This window comes from Buceros rhinoceros, unplaced genomic scaffold (assembly GCF_000710305.1).
Source record: "Buceros rhinoceros silvestris isolate BGI_N320 unplaced genomic scaffold, ASM71030v1 scaffold6217, whole genome shotgun sequence".
Taxonomy (NCBI): Eukaryota; Metazoa; Chordata; class Aves; order Bucerotiformes; family Bucerotidae; genus Buceros; species Buceros rhinoceros.
The window spans coordinates 1-12,235 of NW_010420318.1; the positions used below are offsets into that span (position 1 = coordinate 1).

Here is a 12,235-nt window from a genome sequence, read left to right on the forward strand (position 1 = left end):
CGGGCTGTTGAGGGCCGGGGACTGGTGGCAGCCGCGCTGAGGGTGGAGAGGGAGGGAGGGTAGAGGCCACCCTGAACTTCGCCCTCCTGCCCGGCCTCACCCGCCTCTGTGCTTCTCCTTCCCTGCTGTGGGTGTGCTTGGTCAGGGGACCTTCCACGAGCTTGTCCTGGGGTGAAGGAGCCCTTCCCGAGAGCTGGGTTAGAGGCTCGGGTTGTCTGGGCGGCCCCTGGGCAGGGGGAGGCAAAGCATGCTTCTGTCCCGCCGTGTTGGTGTCTCGGAAGGGACAGCAAGCTGTGAAGTTTCTGGGGGGAAGTTCCTCCATCTGCCCCAGATTATGAATCTGAGGGTCAGACTTATAAGGCTTTGTTGTTACCTCTTCTTGTAAGAAGTGTCTAGCCACTTTTCCTCCTCCAGCTGAGTTTGCTTTTGTCAGGTGCAGGCAGACTTTATTTTCTGTTATTGTTGCAGATCGGCTAGTGGGCTGGGTGCTCTGTAGCAGGTGCCGATGCCAAAAACAGATAAGGTGGTCTGACAGCTAAGCCTTGGTTTTGTAGGTTTCCCTCAGAAACTGATTTGATTTATTTCCATCAGTTACCAAAAAAGTGAAATACCAAGCTAGTAGGAGAAAAGTGTTAAAATAATTACAGCACTAATAAACAGGTGAGCACAGCAGTTGTTCAGGTAACCCATACATCCTGCCTTATCAACAGCAGTCTCATTTGTAATCATTCTATGTTTTTTGCAGAATATGGTCCTGAAATTTTAATTTTGTAGTGTTTATCAACAGACATCCATCATGTCTTGGCTTGCTGATCTCGCTGGAAAGGCAGAGGATCTGCTCAACAGAGTTGATCAAGGAGCTGCGTCGGCTCTGAGTAAAAAAGACACGACAAGCAGTGCAGTTTATGATAATAAGAATTTGGTCTCTGCCAGTGAATACTCTGAATTGCAGCAGCATACTGGAGAACTGAAATATCAGACATCATCCAAAGCAGCCTACATCTCCTCAGCAGCTGATAATATTAAACATCAAAAGGCCACAATCCTAGCAGGAACAGCGAATGTTAAGCCAGTACGTAGGACACCTTCGGAAGCTGCTTCTCCAGGAGAAAGTGTTTCCGCACCCAGAACTGCCTCACATTTTGTGAGAAGAAAAAAGTCGGAACCTGATGATGAGTTGCTCTTCGATTTTCTCAACAGTTCGGACAAAGAGCCCAACGGAAGAATGGACTCTAAGAAAGAGAAGAGCAAGGCACCTGGTGTTCAGAATCTTTCTCGGACTTCAAGCATTAGTTCTGTGTCTACCAGTATACAGAGTGCCAAAACTACTGAAGATAATTCCATCAGGAGCCAAGGCAATGGTAGTTACATAGTATTTAACCAAGAGATATTTAAAACCCAAGTACATGTAGGGTAAGGCTAGGTAATGGACTTACAGTAAGTTCGTGAAACATTTGGTGGTAGTAGTATGTCAGATGTCTGGAGTACAGCAGGGCCTTTAACGTTTTTCCATCGCTGGCATAATCTGCGCAGATACCCTGCTAGTTTGACAAGCTTTGTGATTAATACCTAAATCTTTTGAGTCCTCGATTTAACTCATTGCTACTGCTCACCTTGACTTCCCTGATCTAAAGTTACATCAACTCCCATACATCCCCATTTAGAATCACATACTGTTTTTGTTTGATCACTCAGGGGCTCTTACCTGTTGTTGCTACATAGGAGACTGAGTGTCTTTCACCAGTGTTGCCCAGTGCACCGCGTGAGGTGATGTTTTAATCAGTTCCAACATGGAAGAGGGATAAGCTGTCAAGCTTGCTTGCCCTGCAGAGTGAGTAGTTAGATGTGGATTGACTGTTGTAGAGCTACAGGCATGGGAGAGTTATATAGGTAAAGCCTTTGGGTTTGCCAGAAGTAGTTCATTGCTTCAGGGCAAATCCAGATGCCTGAAAAACCTTCCAGGATGGATGGTCAAAAGCTGGGGCTATTCTCAAGTCAAGGCAAAGGTGAATGTAGCTGGGAAGTGTCAGGAACATGCGTTCTCTCTCAGACATCCAATCTACAGCCAGTCTTTGCTGTTGCTGTGCTACTTTGTTGGTTTTTATTCTATAAAATTGAAGCAAATGGTTATATTATTCCTTAACAATGTAGATAGAAGACATTATTATTTGTTTAGTACTTTGAGCCTGTAAAATGTTGTAAATGGCAGTTTTTTATTTACTGCATTAAGTATACTGAGGAGTTTTAGATGTAGAAGGGGATCATTTCCAAAGATGTGAATATTTTTGTGTTTCTGGGTCTGCACCTTTTCAATAAGGTTTACCTCTACTACTATGAACTCAGATACATTAGACCTGGCTATATGGCCTTGCTGATTGGTGCTTAAGGAATGTATTTGTTTTGATTAGTGTGGCCTGATGAATTTTCTCCTGAGGATTTTTGAGTGGAGTTTGCATTTTAGAGCTGCGAGATGACGAAGCACACAATTACAACGTAGAGTTTGAGCACACGGTTTTCAAAAGTGGATTGTAAAGATAGATCCGTGTCATTTACATGTTCTGTGTAACATCTCCTGAAGTAGCTTATGGTATGTTAACTATAGACAAAAGCAGTTAATGTTATACTTTGTACGTTGCCATGGATATAATCTAAGAGGTGCTATAAATGGCTAATTTCTTCCTTTGTTAGCTTCATTAATCTATTGAGTTTTTCAGACAAAGGAATGAGGATAAATTGTCTGATAAATTGAGTAAATGAATTAAAAGGAGGGAAGGAAACAGCATTTTTAGAACCATTTAAATAGGAAAGGGGTTTGAGAAAATGTGGAAGAAAAGTTGCTGTTGCTTGTCATTGTGGTGGTGTTCACAGCTAATAGTCTGCCCCAGCTCCCTGGGTGACAGGAGCTGTTGCAGTGGTAACAGGGAAGGTGGAGCAGGCTGGTTGGCCTTCGCAGGGTGAAGGAAATAACGTTTGGATAGCTGAACTGCTGTCTTGCTTGAAATTAGTTGCAGTCTGTCCCCCTGGATTTTCAGCAGTTACTCATCTGGCACATACTAAATGCAGAAGCAATGTTTTTGGATCCCTTCCTAGTTTGCTTATTGCATGCTTTGTTGTTTTATCTTAATGCTCCTGCAAAGCTTCCAACTATCTCCATGCTGGCATCAAGACTGTTACAGTGGATGTATCAGTTTCACAGAATCAATCCAGGGTGCTCTCGGTGTGTTTGTGCATGATGGGGAAAGGCTCCTGCAAGGGACTGTTGATGGGACTACTGCCAGGAATTCCATCACTGTTCTCACTGAGGTTCTCAGATTTAAAAAAAACCCAAACAAACAACAAACAAAGATCTGTATATTGGTTTCCATAATCTAGAGAATTACAGTTTATATTGGCAGAAAGCTTTTAACAGTTTGAGGGAGTCTATCTACCTTATATCCTTTCATTAGAAAAAGGAGAGATCATGCTTCTGCTTCAAATCACCGCACCTTAATTTCTATAGTAAAAGTGCTTTTGAGATAATATCTTGAGAGAATTATTAATACAGAATTATCAGGGTGATGTTTGAAATTATTGTTAAAATGCTTTTTTACATAAAGATAACTAAAATATGTAGTTATATAGTAGTTACATATTTAGGTTTGATATCAAAATGGCTAATTATATGAACAGATTTTTAAAAAGTAAAGTTTACGTCCTTAAAATAAAAATCTTAATGGAAAACCAGAATGAACTTGTACTAAAAATTCCTTTAGTTAGTTGCTCTTGTTACTCTCTCAGCTTCCGAAGAGATCTCTGGGAAGCATAGTCATAAAAAAAAGTGTTCATATTTTGAAATTCTAAATTTGACATTAATTTAAAAAGGAGTTTTATAATTTCCATGTCATGTCTTGCAGGATTAACAAAAACGTTGTATGATGCATGTATAATAGTCCTGTTTTGTGCAAGTCCCTTGGGAGAAGCAGATCCATATTCCATTTCAGTATAATCTATTTCTATTTTATTGTTGTTATTATTATGCAGTGGTGCAGAACATGGAATTGCTCTTTATATCAAGGCAACTTACAAATCCTTGTGTTAGTTCTGACTTGCATCTCTCTGTACAGAAACTCCAGACAGTTCAGACTCTGGACTGGGAGTGCAAGGGGACGGTGTGAAGGATTCATCACTAAGTGCAGTAACTAATCCAAGCCTTTCAGCTAATGATGATTTCAAGTCACATGAGCTATCCAATCTTCGCCTGGAGAATCAGCTGCTGCGGAATGAAGTTCAATCTTTAAATCAAGAAATGGCTTCATTAATTCAGAGGTCCAAAGAAACACAGGAAGGTACTGTGTTTTGGAAATTCAGCTGTAGCATGTTACTAAAATGCTCATGAAATAGTAAACAGTGCTGTTACTGTGTTCCTGGTTTGTATTTATGATAAAATCTTTCTAGTTAAATTGGCATTTATGATTTACCGAGCAAAATGATTCTTGATTTCAGAATAATGAGCTGAGAAAAACTAAAAGGCTACAGAGATAACACAAATGTTGATTAAAATTATGTGATCAAGTTAGTTCCAAAACTTACATCTTATTAAAACGGCGTTAGCAAATGTTAATTGGTATTGAAATACTTTTTGTGCATTTTATTCCACTATTGCAAAATACCTATTTTTAAATGAGTAAAGTTCTTTAAATACTTAAAAATCCGACTACTTCCTGGCTATAGGCTATAATCTCTGATGCCTAGAAACTGACAGTAAAAATACAAAATTTAGTATTTTTGTATGACTTCAATAGCTTTTTCAAAGCCAAATGAAATGACAAATGCAAAAAATGCGAATATAAATTAAACACTTAAATGATAAAACCTTGAGCAAGCTCCTGCTGTTACACATGTAACTGGGTGACTTTTTTAAAAAAGTAACCATGTGTTCCAGAGAATTTTAATTTCTGTTGAAGTTCTAATAATTTTTATAATAACAAGTTCTAATAATTCTTCTGATTAAAAACTAGAAGCCTGTGTAAGAATTCAGGCATTATTTTAACACTGGTGTATCATTCTACCTTTTTGAGGTAGAGCTTATTGTCACATTGAGTTGAACTAGATGCTTTCTTTACGCAGAGGTTTCCACAGGCTTGCTCACACAGAGGTATTCAACAGCAGGTCATTGCAAGGGTGGGACAGGTAGAATTTGTCACCTGCACTGTGATACAGAAGGAAAAAACCTGTTTGGATGTCACTTGCAAAATTGTGTGGGTCAGGCTCTGACAGCCAGTCTGGCATTTGTTTCTTCTTGGTAGCTTGTCAAGTTTCAGCGTTTCTTCAGCTGGGTTGTGTTTAGTTTATTTCTTTAAGAAATACGATGTGTGCATCCTGACTATTTACAAGATCTTGCAATACCTGCTTCTATAAACTTCAAATTTGTTTTCTATAAACTTCTCATTTTGTAGAATTGAACAAATCCCGAGAAAGAGTCGAGAAGTGGAACGTTGACCATTCAAAGAGTGACAGGATGGTTAGAGAGCTTCAAGCTCGAGTTGATGATCTGACAGAAGCTGTTGGTGCCAAGGATTCACAGCTAGCTGTGCTGAAAGTACGGCTGCAAGAAGCTGATCAGCTCTTAAGTGCTAGGACAGAAGCTTTGGAAGCGTTGCAGTGTGAAAAATCACGGTACTTCATCATTTCAAACTTACTAATTCTGAAAATAGTAATACATTTGAAAATTCAAGGTAGATGATATAGTCTTTTTAAGAATTAAAATGAATAAACTAATGGGAAAGGGGGTTGCATCAAGATTTGAAATAGAAGGATTGAAGTTTGCTCTGAGCCCACTACACCATAGCTGGCAGGGGGAGCAGGGCAAATGAGTGTTTAAATAGGGACAGTTGTTACCTGATGATTGAAATCCCATTTTGTATAAAGTCTTTATGTGTGTGTCAGAGGCCTGAAGATGAAGATCTCAAGAAAAATGTTTTTGTCTTGAAAAATATATTTGCTTATCCACAAATATGAAGACTTTCCTTACTTAGCGCAGTGTTGGGATATGAATTGGCAATTGGATGCTCCAGAATATAGGTTAGGGAGGAGACGTGTGAGTCATTGTCTCCAGGCCTCACCTGTAGCCCTCCATATTCAGTAATTTACTGGGTAAATTTTCAAAGCTGGTGTGGAAACTAGGTAGACATATTCCTACCTGAAAATCACACTAGATTTCTTCTTTTTCAATTAATACATATATCGCTCTTTCAGGATAATACAAGACCACAGTGAAGGGAGCAGTTTGCAAAATCAAGCCCTTCAAACTCTTCAGGAGAGGCTGCGTGGTGCAGACTCCGCACTCAAGCGAGAGCAAGAAAGTTACAAACAAATGCAGGTTAGATGTGAATAGTAAGGCAGAGTATTCAGACCCTCCGTTTGAGAGGGTCCAACTGCTCTCTCTTCCCCTTGACTTCAGCTCCCGTTCAGAGTGCTAAGTGCTTGGAAGGCTGTGCTTTCTGCTGCACTAAGCATCCTTGTGATGCTAGTGTTCTTTTTATATGTTGTTTTTGAATGCTTTGTGATTAGAAGTTTTTGAGGATTAATGCTGGTAATTTTTACTGGGTTTTTTATGCTAACTGTAGTGTTAAAACATATTTTAAAAGTAAATCAATAATTTAATATTGCATGCTATATTGTTACACAGGAAATTATTACATAATTTTAATTTACAATCTTAAGAATATTAAGCTGGATGATCACTTCTGTGGTAAAGGTGTGAGTATGTCTTTGCTAGAGACTGCTTTCCACACTTAGCTTGGCCTTTATGTATGATAGCATCTCTGAAAATCTTTGTCAGCAGCTGTTTTTCTCAAAGTACAGTAAAACACGGCAGACTACGTTTGATATCTTTTGGGGGAAAGCTTGTTTTTTGTTTACCAATGTAAATGTAAATAAATGTATTATAAATTTAAATAATAGGAAGATTGTTATTGCTTCTCTGTTTTGAGGAGGGAAAGAAATGCCTGCTTTTACTGTTTACTATTTAGCACTTGCTTAAGCAAGCAGGGTTTCTTTCCACATAGCACTAATGCATCTCGTAAGTCAGAGGTGGTAGATATGACGTGGTGTGTCATGTTTAGTTGCTTTTAAACTTTCTTTTCTCCTTTCTAGGTTAAAGTTGAGACTGTGTTTAAACACAAAGTGTTGTTTCTTTATTGCTAATAGAATGAGTTTGCGTCTCGTCTAAGTAAATTGGAAGCTGAACGTCAGAACTTGGCAGAAGGGATAACTGTAGCAGAAAGAAAGTATTTGGACGAAAAGAGGCGAGCTGATGAGCTTCAGCAGCAAGTCAAAGTAACTAAAAACCACCTGGAATCTGCAAAGCAGGAACTGGCAGACTATAAACAGAAAGCTACTCGCATACTCCAGGTAAGCATTTCTGTGAAGAAATCCAGTTTGATTTGTATACTTAACTTTTAAAAAGTGTTATGTGTCAAATAATGTAATTTGTGGGGTTTTTTATGTGACCTGTAATATATTTTTGGGGCATATCTGTAACAATACTTATACAGAACAGCTACCAGTCTGCATTTCGTAAATTTAAGTTTACAGATTAAGTAGTTGAAATGGAAGTTCAGGTCCTGAACTTAAAGAAAAATCCAGGTGAACCATGGCACTTATTGTGCAACATCTGTCAGTGTGTTCCTCATCCGAGAGTCTTGTCTTGAGCAGTCAGATAAATAGATGTAACCTACAATTTGTTCCACACCCAATATTCTGTCAAGAATATGGCTCCATTCTGCTTGAGGCTGAAGCATAGCGTGTAATGGATATTTATGTGTAAACCAGAGAAAATATATATTCTAAAAGGACGTCTGTGATCAGCATTATATAAACAATGGCAAACTTAGGTATTTTGTGCAGAGTTCTGTGCTACTTAAGGTGTCAAAGATACCAAACCCAAACATGGCCAATTTGAGTCGTGCTTATAAAAGTTAGCAAAATGTTGAAGATAAAGGTGTCTGTTCAAAATAATCAATTCAGTCTGATATCCAAGGACAGGTTTTAAATCACCTTGATAAATACGAGAAGCATGAGATCGGAAGTCAGTGTCGAGCTAACGTTAGGTTGACTCTGAATAAAACAGTTCATCCTCTTTCCCAGAAGAAAGAGGCTCTTACTTGGCTTTGTTGGCAGAATAAGGGGTGGCCTGAAAAGGGATCAGTTTTGTCTTCTCTCTTACGGTACCTGGAAAGCCAAAATTACTATCCATGACATGTTTAACATTCCAGGCACTTCTAAAGGGAAAAGCTGTACTCTTCCTCAAATAATGCAGGCTTTTGGTAAATCCAGTCTTACGGCATACAGGAAATCAGAAGAATTATCAGTAGGGAAGCATTTTCATATTGAAATGTGTAGGGTCGTTATTAACTTGGCTAAAAGAACAGACGAAGCGGTTCTTTTACTGTATGTCTACATTTGAATTTTAGAACAAAGTCATTTTGGCATATTCTAATCGAGCACTTGTTAAATACTGCAATAAATAATTTGTTATTTATTATATTATGATATGTGATTTATTATTTCAGTCTAAAGAAAAGTTGATAAACAGCCTAAAAGAAGGCTCTGGTATTGAAGGCCTGGATAGCAACACTGCAAGCACAATGGAACTGGAGGAACTGAGACATGAGCGAGAGACTCAGAGAGAAGAAATACAAAAACTAATGGGGCAAATACAACAAATGAGAACGGAGCTGCAGGTAGCTGTCATTGTGTAGATGTGTACTTATAGTTAACCTGATTTTTTCCATGTTGTCTCTCACCACTTTGGGTCATGTGTGAAGAATACTATAGGTACCACTTCTCTCTTCCCTCACTCCTGTCTGCTCTTTTTGAGGGAAGCGTTTTTTTCCAGACAAGCATGGTGATTTCTGTAGCGATCACTTATATCCTTTCCTGCAAGGACTACTAATCCTTGAAGCAGCTGTAATCCGAGTCATCTACCGGCATAATTGGCTCAACCCAGCAGTTGCACGCAAGCCTACTTTACACAGTTTTAGACTGTAGACAGTAGAAGGGAAAAAGTGCATTTATTTTACTGCTATTTTAGTAAAAATATTCTGTATAAACGACCATATGTTGTTTATTCAGTATACCCTTGCCTTCATTTTCCTTTGAAGCAATATTGTGGATATAATGTTTTTTACCGTTACCTGTGACGGATTCCAGTACTGTTCGAATGTTAGTGAAATGGTAACATTTCTGTTCATTTCAGGATATGGAGACTCAGCAGGTAAGTGAAGCTGAGTCAACGAGAGAGCAGCTTCAAGACCTACAAGAGCAAATAGCAGCACATAAAATGGCCAAGCAAGAGGCAGAAGCGGAACTAGAACGGCAAAAACACGTAAGGAATTCATGGAAGTTGATTGATCTTATTTTGGGCCTTGTGTGGTGTCATCAGTAAAGCATTTGGCCTAATAAGAGAGTAGCTTATACAGTATTTGGGTTATTTTGTGTCTAGTACTCCAGAGAAATCCCCAAAAGCCTAATGCACGTCACTAGTCCAAACAAAGTGCAACCAGTATAAGCAATGGATGGGGCATTCTGGGTAAGCAGAGATCTCGCTGATGTATTAAAGAGTGAACACAACCCTAAGGAGTGCACAAAATTGATTGTTCCCCTGCTGAATAAAATTTAAGATTACAATCAAGCAATAGGCATATAGCAATATTTGTAACTTGTTTCTATCAAGAAACTCAAATACTAAAAGTGGTTACTGTGGGCCTTCCTGTGCTCAATTACTACATGAGATATAACTTGTAAACAATGTCATTTTACTACCAATTCATAGTTTCTTTTTTTTTTAAATTCACTAATTACTCGGTTCTGAATCTAAACATTGTTACTTGCACGCTGCTCTATAAGGCAAATTGCTGATAAAGTTATAATAATGAATTTTGTCAGATTGCATCATCTTTTTAAGCAAAGGCCCCCTTGATTTAAGTAGTTTTGTGGTAAGAAGAGGGGGGAAAAAGGCAAACACATATTTCATGTGAACAGTCTTATTATTCAGTAGAAATCAGACAAAATGTTTTGCACCCTATTAAAAAAAAATCTCTGTAAGAAGAAACTCATCTAAAGAGAATTAATAACGAGGAGAGAAGGAGAGTACACTGAATCTGCTAGGAACAATTTATCTTACGGGATTATCTGTCCTTCCAGAAATTACATTTTAATGAGATGCTAGCAGCTTGAAAGGCAAGCCTAATTAAAAGGCAGAAGTCGAAGTCTGCTCTTGACGGATAGCTGATGGTTATTATATCAAAACAGATGGTAGATGGTATTTTGTTACTCCTGCCCTGCTGAGGAGTGTATTTTAAGTCAATACTACATACAGAAAATTGAGGTGAATTTAAAAAAAAAAAAATCAAAAAGCATTATCAGTTATTACAGGAACTGAAGTGTTCCTTTTGATGACAGGCATTTACATGTGCTTTTAAAATAATTGTGTGCATTGATACTTAATAAAATTACAGTCTGTTCTCTCTGGGAATTCCTTTAATTATTGCCATAAGGTTTCTGAGACTGAAAATCTCAAATTCATAGAGGTGTTATTTCTTGTACGTCTGATGGTTTGAAGGGAGAATAGGATTATCTGTTTTCTGTAGCAACTGCCAGCTGAAGTAATACAGTGATTTGAAGACTGTCTTAAAGATAAGCAAGAAAGGTCTTTAAGTCAAAGTTAAAATAGCCACTGAGTCATGGGAGTGACAAAATTATGGTTGGATTTGCTGTTCAGTAAGTTGTCCCTTACTAATATTCCTTCTGTGTCATACAGAATTGTAGATAGATATGCCAAGGGTTTTTAAACACTTGTAAAAAATGGTGTCTCACATTGATGGGTTTATTTTAGGAATAGAGATCCCCCCACCCAGAGTATTTCCTAATTGTTTAAGTTACATTATTGACATAATTTCAAAGTAGTAGTGTAATAAGTGGTGAGAGTATAGGAAGATAAATCATGGTCCCAATGAAATTGTGTGGCTCTTAGTAAACTAGTTTGGATTAATATTTATATTAGGTCAGTCTCCACAAAATAATTTAAGTCTTGTAGGTTGTGTCTTCATACTCAGCTCTCTTCATTTTTTTTTTTTTTTTCCCCCATCCTATCCAGACACTTAACTAAGGTTAAATTTCAGTTTATGTTTGATTCCAGCACATTGCTTTCTTGTGTCCTACTCTGGATAAGAGAATACATACACATACACATATATTATTTGTGATTGTGATATGTTTTATAGGAACTCCATTATACTGAAGAAGAATTGTATCGAACAAAGAATACTTTGCAAAGCAGAATTAAAGACAGAGAGGAAGAAATTCAGAAGCTCAGAAATCAGGTACTGTTTGTGTATGGAACATTTATCACCTTCAATTATGAAAACAGCGATAAGAACTGTTAATTGGATTGAACTGTGCGAGAGAAATGAAAAGGATCTACTAATTAGTTACAGTGTACCTGTTTTCAATACAGAACAGAGTTCTGAGTGGAGGGAGAACAAGAAAGAAACCGTGAAATAATGAATAGCTATTTTATAATTCTGTGTACTTTTGTTTTCGGGGGGAAAAAATCATCCTGTGTCCCAGCTAGATGTGGTGCTGGGGTGCTAGGAGTCGTGCTGATCAACATTCTTCTTTTTTTAAAACTAGAAAAAGTCATTGGTGCTTGATTAGGACATCGTGGTTTCTGCAAAGATCTTTTGAACTGGGCATAAGAACAGAAGAAATGTCCTGCAGGCTCAGTGGTCCATCTAGTCCATTGTTCTGTCTTGAGCAGTGGCAGTGGAGTCAGCTATCAGTATGGCTGTTTTTCTCGCTCCTGTGTACTCACTCTGCATGAGCAGTTGAATTAGAGACGTTAGTGTTTAAGTCTGTACAAAGTCCCACCACTGTGTTTATGGACCTTTCTTCCTTTTGGAACCTTCTGATATTTGTCAGCCCTCACAGTCTCCTTGGGTAGCATGGAGGTATAGGCCTCATTTTTTGTAAGTTCTGAAAAAGTAATGAAAAGTAGTCTACATGTAGAGAGATTGGTAGTCTGAAGTCAGCTATGGTCAGCTGTACAGTTATAGTGTCAGAGGATTTGGAAATTGTGTTGTGATAGAATTTCTTGAGCTTGTTGATATGATTCTTCTGGTAACACTGACTTGCACCTGCCCTGGTGCATGCATCTCATTTGTATTTTTGATACCGCACTGCTTCTGGTTCCTGC

General features: G+C 38.3%; 1 protein-coding gene across 1 annotated transcript in view; it reads left to right on the forward strand.

Annotated features, from left to right (window-relative positions):
- Positions 1 to 743: 743 nt before the first annotated feature.
- GOLGA5 (golgin A5) overlaps positions 744 to 12,235 on the forward strand; it is a 17,840-nt gene continuing 6,348 nt past the window's right edge. Inside the window, exons 1-8 of the mRNA XM_010139259.1 lie at positions 744 to 1,361; positions 4,104 to 4,325; positions 5,436 to 5,655; positions 6,235 to 6,358; positions 7,189 to 7,392; positions 8,553 to 8,723; positions 9,239 to 9,367; positions 11,265 to 11,363. Of these exons, the coding sequence (XP_010137561.1) occupies positions 797 to 1,361; positions 4,104 to 4,325; positions 5,436 to 5,655; positions 6,235 to 6,358; positions 7,189 to 7,392; positions 8,553 to 8,723; positions 9,239 to 9,367; positions 11,265 to 11,363 (1,734 nt within the window). The 5' untranslated portion in view covers positions 744 to 796. The remainder of the gene's footprint in view (positions 1,362 to 4,103; positions 4,326 to 5,435; positions 5,656 to 6,234; positions 6,359 to 7,188; positions 7,393 to 8,552; positions 8,724 to 9,238; positions 9,368 to 11,264; positions 11,364 to 12,235) is intronic.